General features: G+C 43.7%; 1 protein-coding gene across 1 annotated transcript in view; it reads right to left on the bottom strand.

Annotated features, from left to right (window-relative positions):
* Window positions 1-21934, bottom strand: part of PKHD1 (PKHD1 ciliary IPT domain containing fibrocystin/polyductin) — a 235897-nt gene that overhangs the window by 192739 nt on the left and 21224 nt on the right. The window contains exons 21-32 of the mRNA XM_059843088.1: window positions 21378-21516; window positions 19156-19310; window positions 18438-18622; window positions 17361-17483; window positions 15771-15876; window positions 14640-14918; window positions 11283-11413; window positions 10611-10746; window positions 7154-7349; window positions 5622-5689; window positions 2047-3660; window positions 1736-1879 (exon numbers count right to left, since the gene is read on the bottom strand). Of these exons, the coding sequence (XP_059699071.1) occupies window positions 1736-1879; window positions 2047-3660; window positions 5622-5689; window positions 7154-7349; window positions 10611-10746; window positions 11283-11413; window positions 14640-14918; window positions 15771-15876; window positions 17361-17483; window positions 18438-18622; window positions 19156-19310; window positions 21378-21516 (3276 nt within the window). The remainder of the gene's footprint in view (window positions 1-1735; window positions 1880-2046; window positions 3661-5621; window positions 5690-7153; window positions 7350-10610; window positions 10747-11282; window positions 11414-14639; window positions 14919-15770; window positions 15877-17360; window positions 17484-18437; window positions 18623-19155; window positions 19311-21377; window positions 21517-21934) is intronic.

Below are 21934 nucleotides of genomic sequence, written 5' to 3' on the forward strand. Positions count from 1 at the left end.
AGCCAAAATCTTTCTGTGATTCTATGAATGGAACCATTCAAAATAACAGGAGTAAATTTAGAATTTGGGAATAAGTGAGGCTGAAGAGAACACCTGGAGGCCACTTGTCACAACCCTTGCTCAAAAGAATATTAAATTTCACATTGGGGTGGTTTTTGGCAAATAATTTATTCAACTTCATTTTTGGAGGATGGATATTCCACACACCTTTGAACAAACCCCTGTGAATTTACCCTGATGGACACTCTAACTTGCCACCTTTCTTTCACATCCACAAAGAATAAGAGGTCATGGATCTCTGGTCACCTGGATACTGGCTGTCTGGACAGCCTCAGAACAGCAAATATTTCTGCAGACCTCCAGATGGTCTCCAACTTCAGAGCTGAGAAGGAGCTGAAATGTTAAGCTTCTGAGTGCTGGAATTCCTGAATCACAGCACCATTTACATTGGAAAATATCTCCAAGACTGCAGAATCCAAGCTTTGACTGCTCCTCATCTTGTCACCCAGACCAGAGCACTGAGTGCCACATCCAGTCATTCCTTGGACAACTCCAGGGGTGGGGACTCCACCAAGGAGTCAAGCACCAAGGTGAATACTCCATGTTTAGAATTTGGAGAGTGGTACACGGCTCAGAGCTGAGACTCCAAAGCCTTAAATTCTGCCTTTTGCAGATCTGACATGCCTAATTCTGAGCCTTCAGTAGGAAGAGGAGGGAATGTATCTTGTCCCAGGAAATGCTCATTTTGAAGAGTTAGCTCCAAAATTTAGGCAGGGTTATTTCTCTCAAAGAGACACATGGAGATCATCACATCTCTCTCCAGTTAAAGAAGATGCTCTGGTCATGGTGGATGATCCCATCCTCCTCTCAAGGAAGTCAAATCCTCATCTCCAGCTTCCCAAAGGTATGAACTGGCCATGGTCTGTCATTTGTTCACCCTTCCAGTCATTCACCTTTTTCCTTCTACACCTTTACCCCACTGAGGCCATCCCACCACTTAACCAAAACACAAAATGTGTGTGGCCACAGAATCAAAGAATTGTTAAAGTTGGAAAAGACCTTTAAGATAGTCATGTCCAACCATCATCTCACCAACACTATGTTCACCACTAAATCATGTCCTCAAGTGCCACATCCACATGTTTTTATAACACTTTCAGGAGTGATGGCTTCACCACTTCCTTGGGCATTGTCTTCCAAAGCTTGAAAACACTTTAAGTGAAAAAAAAAAAAATTCTATTAACTAAACAAACTTTCCTGGTGCAACCTGAGACCGTTTCCTCAAAAGAAAAGTCATTTAAGGGAGCTTAATTCAATAAGATGGTGATGATGGCTAAGAGGTGCTTGGGTACCCAACCCTGCCGGCCATATGCATGTTTTACATTTCCCAAGGAATAACTGCTGTGAGGAAATGTTGATGTCATGCAAGTGTGGCTACAGGGACATGATGGATCTAGACCAATGTCCATGCTCATGGACACAAAAACTCACCCTGACACCATCTGTCCTCAGACTGAGTTCAAAAAACAGAAGTCATAGATTCATGGAATCATTGCGGTTCGAAAAGACCTCCAAGATCACCAAGTCCAAAGTTTGCCAGTGTTATGTTAATTCCTTTTCTCTCTCCAGGGCTGCACCTTGTTCCCCTGGGATGAGATACACTAGGACTCCCCATTTTGGGTCAAATTTTAGGGGATATTTTTATCACAATGACAGTTTCTGAGTTTTAACTGACCTTGTAGGTGTGGGGCAAGGCAGCTCAGCTCAGTCACTGTCATGTTGTCCAGGAGCTCACAGCTGGTGCCACAGACTGTGACCAAAGTCTTTCCTGGGGAAAACCCAGTTCCATGCAGGTAAACTTGTCCTCCATTCAGGCCGCCTTAGAAAAGAACAGAAAATGGGATTTAAGACAGAGCCTGAAAGCTAGCTCTCAACAAAAATATTTTTTTACTTGATAATTTTTTCTTTCATGACAATAAGTGCACTTCACTGCAATGCCTCACACAAAACCCTGTGGAGGAACTGCAGCAACCCTCCATGACTTACCCCAGTTGTGACGTGCAGCTGTCACTGTCAGATGAGAAGTGAACATCAGGCTGGAGGAAGCCCATCCCCTGGGAATATCCAGGCCCAGCACAGGGTACTCGCCCACAGGGAGCAGAGGAGCTGTGCACTGCAGTGTGGAGCGACTGATGGTGATGTTGCTGCAAGGAAAATCTCCAATAAACACTTGGATAATGTCCATCTCTGTGACCTGTGATACTGTCAAATTTAAAAGGAGACCAGAGGAAACAAGTGAAAGGAAAGCTGGGGTAAATTCCTCACTGTAACTTATTGTTCCAAGGTAATAGGAGTGTCCATCTACTTTCAGACTCAGAGCCCTTGTGCCTTTCCCTGGAGGCACGGTGCACTGGATGAGCACACAGGTGATGTTGACAATGAGGCAAGGCTGATGGTCTATGAGGACTGAAGTCGTCCTGTTTCCCTTCAGAGCCAACCCAGCCAAGCTGAGCAGGCCTCCCCCATTGGTGCTGAAATCCCGTGGGTAAAACTGGTACACCCAAGGCAGGATGGTGAGGAGGCTGGATGTCCCCCTGAAACAAGCACGGCCACTTTTCCTGCTGGATATGGAAATGCTGTGCTCCCCTGGGGCCAGGCAGGCTGTCTGGCACTTGATAATGGTCTCATTCCAAAAAGTCACCTTGCAGGCAGTGCTGTTATCCACATGTACCACGGGGCTGTCACCCTGCCATGCCAATCTCTGTCCTTTGATTGTCATGTGGGTGGATGTCCCATTGCTCTTCCAGGTCACCAGATGCACCAGGGGGGTCCAGTGCTCCTGAAGGTGGAGAGTACAGCCCCCAAGGCACACACTGTGGACCCCATTGACAACCACAGTGACCCTGAGAGCCCGAGATGCCTCAGCCAGCCACTGAGGGTGCAAAGGGTGGGCCCCTGGAAGGACAACACAGCTGATGGAGTCATTATCAGACTTCTGGATCTCACAGGAATAATTATTCTCCAGGCTGACCTGTACCAAATTCCTCCTGGATTTCAAAGCAATACCAGATATAGTGAGCAACATCCCACCACAGATTGATCCTTGTGATGGGAATATAGAGGTTATCTGTGGAGTTATTGTGAGGGCCTGCTGCCTTGCTGTCACTTGAGCATATCCCAGCTGCCTCTGGATGACCTGGATGGGGAAAGTCCCAGGTTCCAGGCTGTTCAGTGGCAAAGAGCACTGATAAGACATTGCAGACGGGTTGCCCCGCTGAAACTCAAGTTGACATTCAGTGTGTCCAAGCTTAGCCACAGATCCAGTGATGTTTATTCCCTGAATGCTCAAGAGCAGTCTGCCATCTGTGATTTCTGTTTCAACAGCAGTAACGAGGGGAGTCAAAGCTCTTTGGTAGTTAAAGGTGATGATCCTATTTGCAAAGAGAGCTTGTTGAAATGACCCACTGCTGATGGCTACATTTACTCTGACAGAGATGTCACGTGAATCTTCATTAGACAAATTAACAGCTGGAGGAGTCAGGCACCAAATTGTCTCTTCTTCCAGGTGAGTGACTGTACAGGTTTGATTGTCCATTGACACAGAAACCAGGGCAGGATTTTGGCTAAAGCCCACCCCGGAGATTGTGAGCAGTGTTCCACCTAGGAGCAAAGCAAAATAAGGAAGAAGGGAATTATATGCAGAAGAGGAATTAATCACCATCTCTGAACCATCTCAAACCATGATCTTTAAGGTCCCTTCCAACACAAACCTTTTATGATAAAGCTGATAAGCATGACAGGAGGAAAAGAAGAAATAAAATCCTCTTTTTTTTTTTAGACAAGACAGCTGGAGACAATAGCAGCCATATATCAGGATAATCCTACATGGACAAGAGGCTAAGGTAACAAGTAGCCAGGGACCTTTGTGGCAGTAAATTACTGTAGAAAGCCACCACAGAAATGGAGAAAGCTGCTGTGAAAGACCCTTGAGAGTAAACAGAGGCTGAACTCTTCATGGCATGGGACTGTCCCTACAGGTGGGTGGGGAGGTAGGTTGTTCCTGATGCCCACAGGGAAGAAGAATGCAACTGTGAATATTTTCAAACTCAGGCAGTGTCAGATTTCATAGAATCTCAGAATTATTTGGGTTGTAAGGGGCCTTAAAGACCACCTCCTTCCAACCCCCTGCCATGGGCAGGGACACCTCCCACTATCCCAGGTTGCTCCAAACTCCATCTAACCTGGCCCTGAACACTTCCAGGGATGGGGCAGCCACAGCTTCTTTGTGCCAGGGCTGCACCACCCTCACAGGGAAGAGCCCACCCAAAGGCTCTGTCCATGCTCCTTTTGCTTGTAGTACTGGAATTCCCAGTGTCCTGCCTTGCTTCCACCTCTTTATCCATTAAGCCCATTCTCTTCCTTTTCCCATGATCTAGCTGAAAAAATAAGTTGGTTTATGATGGGGTTTCTTTTTACATGAGCCCAAATCCTTAGCCCAGATGCACACACAAGTGTTAGAAACAACAAAAGATTACAGGTAAGGGGGAAGGGACTGGTGCTTTCTGCAGCAAAGAGGTTTTTAGTCAGGTTAAGCTATTCATAAAACCACAACCAAAAGTTAATCAGTTCTTATTTAATTTTCAATTTACCCTGAAATATAAAAAAGGTAAAAGTTTTATTATTTTTTGTAGTATGGCTTAATCTTCAAAACTGATAGGATTTGCTCTCCAAGCTCTATGCACTCTCTCATCCTTCAAGGCTTGAGCACTTCACAAACTATTGAACTAATCATGTACCACAAAGCCTCTGAATTTTTGTGTCTTTAAATGTGTTGTGAGCCTGGGAGAGCAATCTGTGGAGGACCTGAGGTTGTAGCACAAGAATTTCTCTGTCTTCCATAAAAGCATTTCTAAGGGCTCATGTAAAATTCACTACAGGGATTCAACTCTCCTCCACCACCAGCCAAATGACAAAATAAATCAGCCACCCCAAATCTGCTTTTGAAGATTTAAAGCAAAACTTTTCTTTTTAATTCAGCAATGTTCTGCTCAGACACATACTTAAATTATTTCCAATGTCTAAAAGCTTAGAATGGGATTAATAAATATTTCCCTTTTGATTAAAATTAACATTGAAAAAGGGCTTTTTTATTTTGTCTTTTCAACATAACAAAAATGAACATCCCTTTTGGGATCAGTTCAAATTATTGTTTGCTTCAAACCACAATGGTACTCTTCTTTCCACCTAATTTTCACATGGAAAACCTTGAAAGATGGGGGCAAAATGACTGAAAGTAACGGCACAGATGAGCCAGGTGTGGGTGTGCTGTGTTTTCCCAATGGGAACAGGCAAGGATACATGAGCAAACACTTGAGGAAATCAAATTCAAAGCACAGGGAGCCCTGAGCCAGCCAACCAGACAGAGGGATGCTCACTACAATCCCACATTTCCACACAGCTGCTGTCTGCCTGTTGATGCCTGCATAATAAAGGGTCACAGATCCAAACCCCCCTCATTTAAAGGATGTGAAATGGGATGCACTTTCCATTCCTGCAGGAAAACCGTGCCCTTGATCCCTTTAACCTCCATAAGTGGCTGCAGATGTACCAATGCTGTTTACCCAGAATGGAGCCACAACACGGCTGGATGCTGAAGATCTCAGAGAGGTACTGGATTAACGGCTCAACCCTGCAAAACACAAACAACACAGAAAGGATTTGGGCCAGTTAGGGCTATTCTTTTATTTTTCCTTCCTGTTCCAGGGCTTTTCTTTCTTACAACTCCCAGAAAGTCAAGCACCCACCTGGCACATCCCCTTTGTTTGATGCCACAGTGACAAGACCACCCAACACCCCAAATTTTTCCATGTGGTTTAGAAACACAGAATGGTTTGGGTTGGAAGGGACCTTAAAGATTATCTCATTCCAGCCCTCCTCATCCCTGGGCAGGGGCACATTTGAGCTAAATCTATCACAGACACTCTCTTATCAATTGGCAACTTGTGGGCCAAATTTAGTCCAAGTGAATTGCCCATCAAATAAGCAAGAATAAGGATTTTTTTTGGCAAGCAGACCCCACTGTAGCTATGCCCAACAGAAGTGCATTGAAAAGGCATCACAGCTCCCCTCTCTCCTCACACCTCCCCACCAGAGAGTGGAGTAAATTGAACAAGAGGAAATCCAGACATAAGATCCTGAAGCCCACCCAGATAAAGTTATAGCTCTATTTCTGTCCCATCTACATCTATTTTTCGTCATCACTCTGCTTTCTAAAACATCCCCTTCCCTAAAAAGACATTTTAGAGAAGGGATCTTCCCAATCCTACAATCCAGGCCAGCAGAGCTCAGAGTCCTCTCCTGGGATGACCCATCTCCTTCCAATCTATCCCTGGAGATGAAGTGGTGGTGCTGCTAACAGACTCCAGTACCAGGTGGGATGAATCCCTGTGTGCCCTCCCACCAACCACAACTTTTCTCCTTCTGAGGTTCATTAACATTACAAGCAGCTTAAGTTGGTTTGTTAGCAATAGAAGCACCTCATTTCTCCCCAGTACCATCATTTCAGGACCACTCCTGGCAGCTGCCATGGCTGAGGAACAAAACTGTGTTGCTTTTGAATACATTCCTATATCCCAATTTCAGGTCAGCTTTCCCCCACATTTTAGTTCGTTTATATTACATTTATCTAGGCATGAACTTGAAGAGTCACCTTAGGAAATGGAAATATCATCATTTAAAAATTCTCCAAACAAAGCATTTTTGTATTGTTCAAACTAGCTTTTGTTTTTCTGATGAAAAGTGTTTCTTTTCTTCTACTGTTTTCCTACAGCAGGATTTATCTGCATTTGACCTGAATCTGCAAATACCTTTGATTGCCTGAATATGCATTTTTCATCAAATCAACTGTTTTTTCCTAAAATGTTTCTCTCCTGCCTCCTACTGATCCAAGGGAAGTTAATTGACTAGCATTAGCAGTTTGCTGACTTGGGCTCCACAGATAAATAAATGCCTTGATAATTATTCATCATTTCATACCACACTGTAGAATTCACCTTTAGGTACAGAATTAGTGAAAAACTCAAATCTTCCTTTTCAGATTAACACTAAAACACCAAATAAAATGGAGAATGAAGCTTCTGAGCAAGATACACACCTGCTTGAAGTGACAGCAATGCCATTGATGAGGACAGAAATATTGTACCACCCTGCAGGCAGGGCTGGAAGTGTCACACTAACCCCACGCTCTGTCTGTGCCTGGATCTGTGGCCATGAGTCCCCAATTTGGACCTTGACATCTGAGCCCTGGTAGTTGGCAAACTGGGATATTCCAATGTGAAGCTCCTCACCTCCTGCAGAGAAAAAAAGGGAATTTTTCAGTGTTTCTGGCAATGGTTATTTTAGCACATGTGACCATTGCCTGAGGAAGAGCAGAGTCCCATCATGACAGAATAGCCCAGCCCTGCCCATCAGCCCAAACCCTGCAGTGGCTCTGTATCATACTCATTCTCTCCTGCATAAGGTCACCAGCTATCAGGGTTGTCTTGAGACATCAGCACAGTGAACTTGGTTATGATCACCAATAGCCACTCTCAGCAACATTTAGGATAGGATTCATGTCCCCCTTACCATAAATGTCTGTTCTGTAAATATCTGAACCTGATAAAAAACAAATACAGGTTTTTTTAAAGCTCTGGAGCTGAGGGGTTCTGGGATTTATTTTTTTTAAATTTCTGATTGTTGTATTGCACTTGGCAAACTATCTAGAGCCTATTTTTCAGAATTATGGAGTCATGTAATAGTAATAGGAGCCTTCCACAGTAAAACAAAAATTTCCTTGGATACCTAAAGTCAGGTGTGCTTGTCATGGTTTCACCCCAGATGGCATCTCAGCCCCACACATCTGTTCACTCCCTCCCCTGCAGTGGGATGAGGGAGAGAATTGGAAGCATAAAAGGAGAAAACTTGTGGGTGGAGATAAAAACAGTTTGATGAGTAAAGCTAAAGTTATGCCTGCAAAGCAAAATGAGGACTTCATTCTCTGCTTCCCATGGGCAGGCAGGGGTTCAGCAATTCCAGCAGGGCTCCATCACAGGGAATGGTGACTGGGGAAGACAAAACACCATCACTCTGTCTCCCTCTTCCTCCTTAAGCTTTATAAAATGAACATGGGCAACATGGTCTGGATAATCCCTTGGGTGTGTTGGGATCAGCTATCCTGGCTGTGTCCCCTCCCAAATCCATGCCCACCCCCAGCCCATTCCCTGGTGGGGTGAGGAACAGAAAAATCCCTGACTCTGTGTAAGCCCTGCTCAGCAATAACAAAACATCCCTGTGTTATCCACACCACTTTCAGCATGAACCAAAAACACAGCCCCACACGAAAAAAAATTAACTCAATTCCAGGGAAAACCAGCTCTGCTCCAAAGCACCTGATTTTCAGTAATCATGACTCTCTCTCCTATTTAAGCTGCTTGTGTCAAACTGTGTTCAGATGATAGAGGATACTTTATTAGTGCACAGTGCACTAATGGGAAAGGACAAAGCCAGGAGACAAGGGATTTTCATAACTTAAATTTCTTCTGAAATAGCTTAAAAAAATAAGATGGTATCCATCAGTCCAAATAAAGGCATTTTCACTGATAGCTCTATCTGTGGTCAGTGAAAAGAGACTTTATGCCATCATTCACTCTATTGCAAGACACACAAAAGAGCTGTAGCAAATCCCACCACAGAACCATCTATTTATCTTCAATGGCCATGCAAAACATCTAAGCATTGAGCACAGGGATGTGTTTAGGAGGTGAATCTCATCCTCCTGTCTCCCCTGAAAGGATGAAGGAGGGAGGAAGGAGCAGAAGAGCCTGTACAAAGATTCCTTCAACTACTTGCTCCTCTAAGCAGATCTTGGGGCTGGCACTTTTCAATTCTGCATTCACAAAGACTCAAATAAAGTTTGAAAGCCTGAGAAGTTGAATATGTTAATAACATGAACTCTTTGGACTCTTGGTCAATTGTCAGCTTAATCCCAGATGCCTGGAAGGCATCAGTGTAATTTATTTATTCTTTTTAGTATATAGAAGGAAAATGATATTAAAAGAGGAAGCCGTGGAGGTTCTGAATAGCAGATTGAACTCAGCCCCACCACAGCTCATGAGACACTGTAACATTAAGGAATTCTTTGCACCTGAGCTGCCCGCGGCTACAAAAACCTCCCCTTGGTGCTGTGGTATCTGAATAATATTCAGATGATAAAGGACGTTTTCTCTTATTTATGCATTCTGGAGCAATAGAAAATGACAAGGGCATTTGGGGAAAAATGAACAGAAATGCTGGGAGTGCACAAGGAATTTTGGCACTGGCAGTCACCTAGCCCTGTTCATCCCCAACAAGTCCAACTGGATTTGGGAGCTGCAGGTAGCTTTAGGGTGTTCACTGGAGAGGTTGCAAAAATAGAGAAAAAAGTCAGATTATTATATTCTTGGAGGAATGGGAATGGGATAGGTAAGAAAACAGGAATATTTCTGTCTTCTTCCCATCTCCTTCCCCATTGTGTCAGACACCAAATAACTGTTGTCAGTTTGCCATGCAGAAATGTGCTAAGCTTTTCTAAAAGGCTTGTTTCTAAGTAGATATCATTCACTATTTATGCTTTCTATTCTCTACACACAGCCAAAATCCTGAGGAGAAAAATGAGGGAAATGTGGGGAAAAAAAACCAAAAAACCCAAACAACCCCACATAGAAACTTTCAAAAGACAGGAATGGCAAACACTCAGTGAGATCTAATTCGGATTTTGTCCCCATGAATTCTGTGAGTTCTATGTTCCTATTCTAAAGTAACACATCACAAGGTCAAAAAGGAAGGAACAGTTTGGCTTGGAAATGGGAACTAAGATAAAGAAATGTGCCTATCCCCTGCTTTCAGTAACCCTTCATGGTCAAATCCTGGGGATCCTGGAGAAGGACACTCACCAGAGCTCATTTCTCCTGCTATGGATGAATCTATTACTAAGAAATACAGATTCATGGAATACCCTGAGTTGGAAGGGACCCACAAGGATCATCAAAGTTCAGCTCCCAACCCTGTACAGGACAGTCCTGAGAGCCCCACCCTGTACCTGAGAGAGTTGTACAAACATTAGTTGAGCTCTGGTAGCCTTGAGGCTGTGACCATTCCCTGGGTAGCTTGTTTAGTGCCCAGCTACCCTCTGGGTGGAAAACCATTTCCTCATACCCAGCCTAAACCTTTCCTGTCACAGCTTCGTGCCATTCCATTGGTCCCCATCACTGCACGAATGGATGGGATCGTTTCAGAGCAGAGTTAGAGAAACCTGACACAAAAGCAGGACTGTCCTGAACCTGACATCCTGTGGACACCACCAATACCAAAGGGCAAGCAACTCATTACCTCATATATGCTAGTAAAAACCAATAAAAAAACCAACCACAGCTGACCAGGACTAGCAGGAAATACAGGAACTAAAATTTACAAGAAAACAAACAAAAAGTGTTCGATCAGGCTTTATAGATTTAAAAATTCCCTCTGCCCCACCACCATCAGCACTAACAACCCTTCTCCAGAAGATGCCCAATACACATCAGCATTTTCACCTGCTATGCCACTTCTGTTCCTGCTCAGGGACACAAGTGCAGGGTTTAAGGAAGGATCATACTGGAACAAGTTGGTTACTGTTGTTGACTTGTACCCAAAAATCAGTGTCACATGGACAGCAGCATCCTCTGCCCCCTGGAAAGAGAAATAAAATGTCAAAGATAAGAATTAACAAATTTTTTTTTTTAAAAAAAGTTATTTCCTATGTTCCTGATTCTCCCATACAAAAGTCAGGCATATGGCACTGATGAAATTTTCACATACAACATACTCCACTTAAATATTTACAGTTATGTTGACTTTAAAGAGCATCTATGGAGATTTAGAAACCTTAAAACAATCCCAGACTGTGCAGATTTAGATTTGCTATATCCATACAAGTACATTAGACAAGTAAATAAAATCCCAGACTAACTATGCAGTTTTTAATTTGCAAAATTAAAGCTCCTCTTACTAAATTGAGGAACTTGCTTTTTCCACTGGTTTTCATAAATCTCCTATTAATCCATCTTTAACTAAGCTGGTCTAATCTGTAGAGTCCACAGTAAACTGGCCCACAGACAAGACTTGGCTGAGGGGCTACTCTTTGCCCTTTCCAAGTATAGCTCAGGCCAGGAAAACACAGGAAGTCACATTGGCTTCTGACTGCTCCCCAAAGTGTGGTTTCTTACCCGAGAAGGAACTTTACATTGAATTCTTGTTGAATTTCTGCCCTCCTCCAAAACTGGGCAAGGCTGGGATCCAAACAACACTGCATTTACCCCTTCCAGATTGGTCCCCCTGAGAGTCACTCTGAGTCCTCCTAAAACAAACAATTATTCCATGATATTCAATATGTAGCATATTTTAATATACAAAGAATTCTTTGTTTAGAGATGACTACAAAAGTCTCTCAGCTCAGCTGATGATGATCTGTTCTACTTTGCTGTGCCTGGCTCCCTCTTTTGCACCAGAGATCCTTCTTGCCTTACTAGAATTTGAATTATTTGAATTCTACTCCACAATACAGGACGACTGGGGTTTTTTCTTGGTTTATTTTTTAATGACATACTTATTTAAACCAGCAAGTCCTGGCCTGTGATCTCCCCCTTAGCCAGATCCCCAGCCCAAGAACGAAATAAGGAAGGAAGGAAGAAGCACTAAGAATGGAAAATGAGCTTAACGCAGCAGGTGCTCTCACAGTTCAAACAGCTGCCAAGCTCCCTGCTGTCAGAAAAGCCTGTAGCATGTGTCTAGGAAACTTGGGATAGAAAGGGGATTTGGCAGGGCTGGAGACTTGGATTTGTGAGGGAAGTCACGGAGGGATTTGTTCCGTGGAGCACCGAGCAAGCTCAGCTCTCCTCCGTGCCAGACTGAGCCGCTCCAATCCCAGGCAGGATCACGCCCGACACAAGTCAGGCTTGTACTTGATCTCTCTTCAGCATCCACTTCCAAAGAGCCAAGGTGCCCCTTTGCTTTTCCAAGTGATTAGAGGATTCAGGCATGTTTCAAAGAGAAACAGGAAAGAGAACAGGAGTGGGCATTAATGGCAATTCTAAGCTGGAGTTTGTGCTTTGATGCGATTCAGAGAAACTTTAAAAAAAAAAAAAAGGAAATTTGCTGGAAACTTAGAGCTTTTTCTCTAGTTCTCAGCACTGCAGAGTTTTAGGATTATGGCTCAACAGACTGCTCAGACAGGCACTAATTAATGCAGTGTTTATTTGTATTTATTAGCATGGCTATATCGTAAACCTACTGAGCTTTTATCCCTCTTTTCACATGTGATGTAATCAAAGTAAAGTTAAAGTAATTACATATTAATGAAAAATTCCCTTGCACACTTTCCTGAAATTACCTATTCCTGCTAATTCTTTAAACCACCAGAGAATTATAGAAGTTTAGTCTTGATTTCCTATGGCTGGCAGCAAATCCAGGCCAACGAGAGCAATCAGATACATTAGCAGCAAGCTCCTGCTTTTCACTGGAACGTGGGAGTATCTTTAGAAAGGTATTCCATGCTTCTAGAGTTAGGTCATGGGGATCTCCCAGCATGGCACCACTGAGACCAGGGATATTTTGACAAGAGGGAGCTGAAGCAGCAAAATACAGGGTGCTTCGTTGCGTTCCCGACCTGTAACATTAAAATTGCAGAGTCAGAAAGAACAAGAAGTGAAAACTGAAGCCACTTGCAAATGCAAGGGCTGTCAGATAAGGAGCTTCAGATTTAGAGTTCAGAATCCACTAGTGCTGTGTAAAGACTGATGCTGTTAAGTTTTGATATCTACATTATATCTATATGCAGTGAAATACTGCCTGTGTGCACTTTACAATGAGATTGAAGAGAAGTATTTGAAATGGGAGAAATTAAAAACACAGATGGAAGCTGTAATTCTTTCCAATTATAAGCATTCCAGGCACATGTAATGTAAGATAGCATTATTCTTGCTTTCTTTTTAATGAGTGACAGATCACTGTAATTGGGAGGAGTGGATTTGCCAGCAAAGAAAAGGAGAAGCAAAGCCCAAGCACTAAAATTTGCCATAGCTGGGTTGTTTGAGAGTTGTTTGGAGGTGTTTGGGTTTTCTATGAATTAAAAGTGATTCTTAAACTTGGTGTGCCATGATCCTCTCATTAAGGGGGAAAAAAAAATGATAGTAAAAGAGTTAGAATAGTTTTCTTTCCATGCAACCCAAAACAAAGAAAAAAGAACAACTCAAAAAAATCAGAAAAATAATAAAAACCACCCCCTCCTCCCCCCAGAAAAACAAACAGAAAAAAAAAAAAAGATCAAAAAATCCCCAAACCAAAAGCACAGTGAAAGGTGGCCATAACTTCTAGCTGAGGAACCCTGTGTTATCCCAAGTCCATCCCATGCTTGTCCATGGATAGTTTCACAGACCAGCATTCCTTTTCTCTGGCTGCTCCACAGAGGCCAAGCATGGCCCAGTCAGATCTCCAAGCCATGTCTGAGCTGCTCTGAGGCCAGTGCTGCTCTCAGTGGTGACTGTCACCATGATCCCAAAAATAAAATGAGATTTACAGAGAAATGACTGGGAAACTTTACTATCAGAGCAGACCTGGTTCGTGCTGTTTCTGCTGCATTCCTTGCTGCTTGAAAACAAAGGATAATCTGAGACTGTCCTTCCCTGCACAGCCCGGGTATATCAAGAGTGTTTGCCACATTTCTCATTGGGTTGAGGTGACACTTTCCTCTCAAAAAAAAAAAAAAAAAAAAAAAAAAAAAAAAAAAAAAAAAATCTTTCCAGGTCTTGTCTTCCGGTAGGGAATTTATCACTCTTTATTTCCTCTTCTATTTCAAGGAGAGGAGGTATAATGGGAAGGGAAGGAGATTCAGTTTAGCTTTAATTTCTCTAAGTTTCTTAGCTTTGTACCTAAACACAAGTGAGTTTTCAATTTTATTCCTCAGAACATGAATTTGTTTCAGTGGGGCTGGGATTGACCAGAGTTCAGCCATTCCACAGTCATAGAATCATAGGATCATTTCGTTTGAAAAAACCCTCTAAAATCAATAAGTCCAGCCAGTAACCCAGGACTGCCAGGCCCACCACTAACCCACGTCCCCAGGTGCCACAAGATCTACACACCTTTCAAATCCCTCTAGGAATGGTGACTCCACCAATGCCCTGGGCAACCTGTTCCAGTGGTTGGCAACCATTCCAGTTGAAATTTTCCCTAATACCCACTTTAATTAGCCAGATTAATTCAAATACTACAAATCTATGTGTCAAATGGATATGGGAGGATGAGTGTGAAGCACTAATGATTTGCTGAAATGAATATATGTGCACTTGAAAATATAATTCCCAAACAAATCCACTCAGGAAACTGGTTGCCTGCACAAAGAGCCAAAGAGATTCTGTCAGTCTTTAGGTCATTTTTGACTGTGCTTTGGGGTACACACAGTGTGTCCAGCCATAAATTTTCTTCTTCATCAGGTGAAAATCTTGGCAGAGAAAGTACAGAAGAACCAAAACATGCCATGACAAGGAAGAAGCAGGAAGCAGCTCCCTTGGGGGGTTCACACCTACCAATCTCTGAAGTCGAAGGAGGTTCAACAGCTCCCAGTGTGGGCTGGACTGTGAGGAAGATCCCTTGTCCTGTGGTGCCACCAAGAGCAAAGCCATGAGGTGCCACCAGCAGTGTCACCGGGTAGATCCCGACTGGCAGCCTGGGCACCTGGCAAACCACTTGGGTTTGATTCAGAGATGAGATGTGGCAGCTCCTCCTGTCCACCTCCACCTGCAGGGCCAGCTGCTCCTCACCAAAGCCAGCTCCCCTGAGAACCACTGTGGCCTGGGACCCCTCACCTGAAGGAATATCATCAAAGTGACTCATGAATTGTGGGCTAGCAATGTCCAGAATTTAAATTCAGCCAACAGTTAAAAGTTTCTAACAGCTTCAACAGGATATCCTAAAAACTACACCACTGATTATATCTCACAGTTCCACATAACAGCAATTCTTGCCTGTCCCTGTCCAGCTGTTACACTTTTCCTTAAATTTTTATTAAAAATAACTTGAACCAAGAGCTGTCTTTGCTTTAGGCATGAAACCTGCCATTATGTCTCTCCTCTTTATGCCTCTACCACAGGATCATAGAGTAGTTAAGGCTGGAAAAGACCTCTGAGATCACCTCTGTGTTCACCACCAAACCATGTCTCCAAACGTCACATTCACGAGCCTTCCTGGGGGGTGACTCCACCCCTGCCCTGAGCAGCCTGTTCCAGAGCCTGACAACCCATTCAATGAGGAAATTTTTCCTGATAACTATTCTAAACTTCTCCTGATGCACGTTAAGGCCATTTCCTATCATCCTATTTCTTCATCTCTGGAAGAAGAGACCAAGCTCCACCTGGCTGCACCCTCCTATCAATGAGTTGTGGAGAGTGAGAAGATCACCCTGAACCTCCTCTTCTCCAGGCTGAGCCTCCCCAGTTGCTCCTCCTCAGACCTGTGCCCCTTCCCAGCTCCACTGCCCTTCTCAGGACAAACTTGTACACTCAGCGTGTCTGGAACTGGAGCTGATCTGAAGTGACCCATAAAAGAGCAGTTTCCATAAAATTAAGATTTAAAAAAGGATACACGTGTACATGAAATCACCAGCACCTGGCAGAATCTTTCTCACAGAATTTTGGCCACTGTGTTCAGGCCAAATTTACCTGATGAATATTCCACATCTCTGACAATGGGTGTCAATTCCTGGCTGAACTGGAAAGAACACGAGCCAGAGCAGTTTGCAAGGACATCATTCACCATCACCACCACCTGCAGACAGACCAAAGTTGGTCAGGGAACAGAGGTGTTTTCTAGAGCCACAACTGGCTAAAAGATGCTGATAGCCACCCTGAGCTACTGAGAGCACTCAGTGCTAGAAGAGGGCACAAACAGAGAGCTCTTCACCCTGCTGCAGTCCCACTGCAAGTTTAATTGCAAATTTAAATAGCAGACTGCTAGGGCTCATCCGAGGCACAGCTTTGGATGCTGCATCTCCAGCCTACCTCCCACCATCCTGGGACCCACACCTCCTCAAACTCCTCCTCTTACAGTCACCCATTGAAGGCTTCCCCCAGTTCTTCCCACTTTGCCTCGTGAATAAATTTATTATGCTTAAAGCACCACAGAAGACTAATTAAAATGAAACCCACAATATGTCTTCTCAGCATGCAGCCCTCAATTTTATTTTTTGTCCCTTGTTGTTAAAGATGAAGGAAGAAAAACTGGGCTGTGGCCTTGCCTATCTAAAAGAGATATAAAGAAAATTCCCTCCTGAGATCTTGATATTTTTGAAGAGTCAACTGGCAAAGGATAGAGCTTAAAAGAGCCCCTCTTTATCCCTCTCCAGGTGTTAAGGGTGTGTCTGCAAAAAGCAAAGCATCTGTCCCAAAGAAATGCAAGGAGCACAGAGTTGCAAAATAGTCTGCTTAGACACAGACACAATAATTAGAGGGACACTTTTACACTGCCAGAATAAAGCTTCAAAAACTACCAGAAAATCTGTTTGCTGCTGCTGGTCTTGTTTCACTTGGGCTGTTTGAGGCTTTGTGCAGCACGAAAGGAAAAGATGTCATAGGTGGCTGAGTCACTGGAAGAAGAGCAATTCCCATGGCTCATGAAAAAGGCAGGATGACTTGGCCCCAGAAGTTGCACAGCTGGGCTTGAAGCACATCCAGAATCACCCTGTTATGGCCACAGTGCCTGAGTCTGCTGGAAACAAAGCCAGCCATAGCCACTGTTCTGAAACATCTGAGAGCAGAGCTGGAAACACATTTGTCCATCCAGCAGACTGTAATGATTCCTCCTTCAGCCTGAAGCTCTCCTATCTCTCTCTTCCCTCCCGGGGAGTTGAGATCCAGAGAGGTTTAGGACTTGCCTAACTCACAGATGAGTATCCCAGCCTCATTTACTTTGCCCATCAGTGTCACAGAGCGTTGTAGGTGAATTGTGTAATTCCCAGTTTGGTGTCCAACATCACAGGACCCACCAAGGGTGGGAGTTCAGAGATTTTCATCCCTTGGTCACTGCTTCCAAAAATAAAGATATTGTCTTCCATCACCCATGATCACCATTCTCCCTACCTGCAACAGCTCTTGGAGCACACACCAGCAGCAAAATATGAGAAATTTATGACAAAGAACATCAGATTCCTGAAAGGATTCATTGGCAGAACAAGGTACCCAAATACCTGTGAGACCCCTGGAGCTACACACACCTGCTGAATCAGTGACAAGTGAGAGAGCAGAACAACTCACCTGTGTTTGGTTATGGGGTGTGGCAAGCATGTCCCCAAATATTGGTCCAATAAACACTCCCCCATCATAAACCACACGTGTAGAAACCGTTGGCTTCAGGCCAGTGAGGTTTTCAGCAGAGACCTGGCAAAGATCAAGGAATTCAAGTTTCTCATCCTTTTCTGTCCTGTGATTTTAAATTAAAACAGAATTTTACAAGCAATAACTCCTGGAAACTTCTCACCCTTCTTCCATGAATCATATCTGTACCTCTAAATCTTCATTACTCAAGGTTTCACAACACCTCCCTGTTCCCACCTTCACCTTGCAGTCAAAGAGATGACAAAGAAGTTCAGGAATCAGCTTGGTAAATAAACTTCTAATACCCAATAATATAATTTGGATTTAGGCACGGAAATATCTTCTCAAAGACATGACTTTAGGTGAAACAAGGGCCTGTGCAAGAGCTGAAGATGCAGCTCAAACTTTTTTCACCCTCCAGGCCAACATCTTGGGCACTGGAATTTGTTGAAAATGATATCACACATTTAGCAACTGAATATCCAAGAAATAGTGTTTTCTTTTGAGGTGGGAAGCATCTCAGTCTGAATCCTTACTCAAAAAGACCCTTCTGCTTGAAGCAAAACTATCAGGACAAATCTTGGGATGGGAGAATGTGAAGTGAACCTTCACCTGAGAACCAGATATGAAACCAGACAAAACAGTTCTCAGAAAAATACCCTCTTGTCAAATAAATGATGCCACAAGTCTGTGATGAGCTTCAGTTACTGTACTGAAACATTAATGTATATATAATTAATAAAGATTTCATTTCAGTATACCACTCCCTTTGCTGTGCAGAAATCACACTGAAGTCTCCTGGTTTTGAATCACAGACTCCATACAATGTCTTCTCCTAAAACTGTGGGGTTTTTTAATAATTAAATCTGGAATTTGCTTAAGGTACTGTTCCAAATAGGAAGATTGCCTAAATTTCCACAGTGTCTTCATAAACCCAACCATTGTGAGGGAGATCGGCCAAGACCAAAGACATCAAGTGGGGATCAAAGTGGGGATTAGTAAAAGAAATTACTGTACACCAATAACATTGGGCAAGTCCCCAGCTGTTTTTTCCCAAGTCAGTGTCCAGACACTTTCATAGCACGAGCTGGAGTCTCTGGTCACGGTGAAGTCACTGGTGTTGAAGAAGGGAGCTGTAAAATTGTCCACATTGTCCTGCAAAAGCCTGCGGAGCTGGTGGGCAGAGATGTGCACTGAAACACCTGCAACAGATGTTAGGGAGCAGTGGATATCTCCATTTCCAGGAGAGCACATCTGCCTGCTCCTAGGAAAGGAAGGGGTTTCATTATGACTGCAAGGCTCTCATGGTTCAAACATCTGCAGCTGCCAAAAGAGTGACATTTATTGGATCTTAAACACCAAAACATCATAGAATTATATAATAGAATCATGGAAGGATTTGGGCTGGAAAGGACTTTAAAGGTCATCTAATCCCAGCAATGAACACTAGATCTGGTTGCTCAAAGCCCCATCCAGCCTGATCCCAAATGTTTCCAGGGATGGGGCATCCACCATCTCTCTGGACAACCCCTGCTGCTGTTTCCCCAACCTCATCCTAAAAATTTCTTCCTAATCTAATCTGAAGATTACACTGTTCAATAACTATTTAATAACAACCAACCTGGCCTTGAGCACACCCAGGGATGGGGCAGCCAAAACTTCTCTGCCAATTAATTCTTCCCTTGGCTCCCTGCTCAGGAAATCCAGGGATTTCCTGACCTGCATCTTCCCTTACCTGGTATCACTGTGTTGGCCAAGTGGATGTGGAAGGTTCCTCCAAGAGGTGGGGATGACTTCTGCAGCCTCTGGATGGTGAGGCTGACTCTCACATCCTCCGTGGACACGTTCAGGTGCCCATATTCCTTAGAGCCCTCCCCAAGCAGTGCGCCTCTGTGGGACAGAGAGGGGGTCACAGGAAGGCATCAGCAGGGGAGACCCTCACCAGGACACCCCCAAGTCAACCAACAGCTCAGGGACACCTATTGGAACAACATTCCTGAAGGATTTAAGGGGAAGATGCCTAGACCTCAAACAAACCTGGATATTCCCAAGTTCTAATTTATCACTCTCTACAGCTCCCTGAAAGGTGGCTGTGCTCAGGTGGGGTTGGTCTCTTTCTGCAGGCAGCACTGACAGAACCAGAGGGCACAGACATCAGCTGTGCCAAGGGAAATATAGGTTGGATATCAGGAAAGTTTTTTACAGAAAGTGTGATAAAGTACTGGAATGGTCTGCCCAGGGAGGTGGTGGAGTCACCATCCCTGGATATGTTTAAATGAAATTGGATGTGGCACTTGGTGCCATGGTTTAGTTGAGGTGTTAGGGCTGGGTTGGACTCAATGGTCTTGAAGGTCTCCTCCAACCCAGTGATTCTGTGAATTCTGTGAATTAGGCAGGCCATGCACACAGCAGAAAATTATGGAAAATAGCCTTTTTAAATTTATGATAGAAAAAATAAATTATACACCGTCAAGCACCAGGTGCAAACCAGTGGTGTTTAGAAACACCACTACTGGCATTTCTAAAGAACCAGCTCAGTGTTGCCTGGACAGTGTCTGCCACAGCAAAGCAAAAAATATTTCCTGCTAAATACTGTAATCTCCTCGAGCCCATGAAAATCTCAAGTCCCCTGAATTAAAGTGAGGTTTCATATTGTACAATCATTTAGGTTGGAAAAGACCCCTAACATCGAGTCCAATCCTTAACCCAGTGTTACGAGGTCCCTCACTAAACCATGCCCCCAGACACCACATCTGTATTGGAGTCATTCAAGTTCACAAAAGTCCAATTTCTAAAAGATAAAATGCTGTTCTACTTCGCCACTAAAATTCTCGTGTTTCAAAGGAAAAGGAGCCTCTCTGTGGAACAACGATGCCACCCTGTGTTAAGTGTCTAGATAACAAGTGGCTTCTGCAGAGCAAATTTCCACAAAACAAAACCAAAAGGATCACTGAGCCCTTTGTAGAGCTGGTACAAGATTTTAGCCAATACTCCTGTTCTGAAAGAATTCAGATTTTATTAGATTAAATCAAAGCCCGTGTTCAGTGGAGAGAAATAGCCAGGTTTATTTTGAAGATGTCCAAGGACAGTGCTCAGCTCACACATTTTTAAAGCTTGTGCTGATTCCTGCTTTTCTCTGATACCTTCCTCTGTGAGATGGAAAAGCCCACCTATGCCTAGCACCTATTTTTATCCTGTGAGAGGTACTGTCATCAAACTGCTTTTTAATCCTTTTTTTTTTAAATTAGCTAAACAGGTGGAGCTTCTTAAGTCCTCCTCTTCTAGGCATTCTCCTCAGCTCCATAATGATGCTTATGGCATTTTTCCCCATTTTTTTCTAAATTTATCTGAAAAATAAGCTATGAGTGTTATTTGCAGCTTTCCAATGTCAGTCTTCAGGCTCTACACTGGAGTAAAAATTTTCCCTCTTCCTATTACTAACACCTCTGGTACAAACATCCCCCTGAATTCTCATTCCTGCCCTAACCCTTGGTGGTTTATGTTAAGATACTACATTTGACTCAGCTGGATACAATCCAACTTTTACAGGACTTCTTTTCTGCCAGTACAAACCTTTAATGTTACAGTCTGTGATCTAGTTTTAGCCCATGGCTCTGATTCCTCTGTCGTTGCTGGGAGGAACAGAAACCTCATCTCAGCAAACAAGGACTCCCAAGGTGGACTTCCAGTGCCTAATGTGGGAATTGGTGTCAGTAAGAGAATTTTAGAGACACCTCTGGATGATCTTCATCCACAGTTCCAGAAGGGCTTAGATTTCCTTCCAATCTCACACCACAACTTGGGGTGTCAGATATCTGTGGGTCACCAAGGTATCTCAGACTTCTTCAGCACCTCTTGTTTTCAGCAGCTGAACCCGGCAGAACCCAGCTCCAGGTACATTGGGGGAACTCTCAGAGGTGCTACAGGGTGCTGAGCTGAGCTGCTCGCTGTCCCTACCTTGGAGAGAGAAGGGGCAGACTGGCACCACAGCCAGACACCCCCCAGGACACGTTGTAGGTGGGAGGAGACCCCACCACAGACACTGCTTCAATGATCCCCCCCTCTGGCCACAGGGGTTTGGGGTCTCTCTGAGAAACTGGAAGAAAAAACATAAACATTCATTGGAGCAAAGAGAGAAGAGGGGACTGTGCCCAGGGTATTGTCATTTCATAGCTGGAAACACCTGCTTGGGTTTGTTTGATGTTGTTTTGCCTTAATTTATATTTCATAGAATCATTAAGTTTGGAAAAGGCCTCTGAGTTCACAGATTTCAACTATTCTGCAGCACTGCCCAGTCCACCACTAACCCACATCCCCAAGTGCCACATCCACCCACTTTTTAACTTTTCCTAGGATGGTGATTTCACCACAGCCTGTTCCATTTGTAGAACCACATTTTCAAACAGATCAAGAATATTGATATTTTGGCAATTCCTTCTCAACTGGTGTCACAAAAAATAAATATAAGTTTAAGAAAAATAAGTTTTTTGTGCCTGCTGAGAAATTTCCCATCG

The sequence above is a fragment of the Haemorhous mexicanus genome, chromosome 3 (genome assembly GCF_027477595.1).
Source record: "Haemorhous mexicanus isolate bHaeMex1 chromosome 3, bHaeMex1.pri, whole genome shotgun sequence".
Classification (NCBI taxonomy): domain Eukaryota; kingdom Metazoa; phylum Chordata; class Aves; order Passeriformes; family Fringillidae; genus Haemorhous; species Haemorhous mexicanus.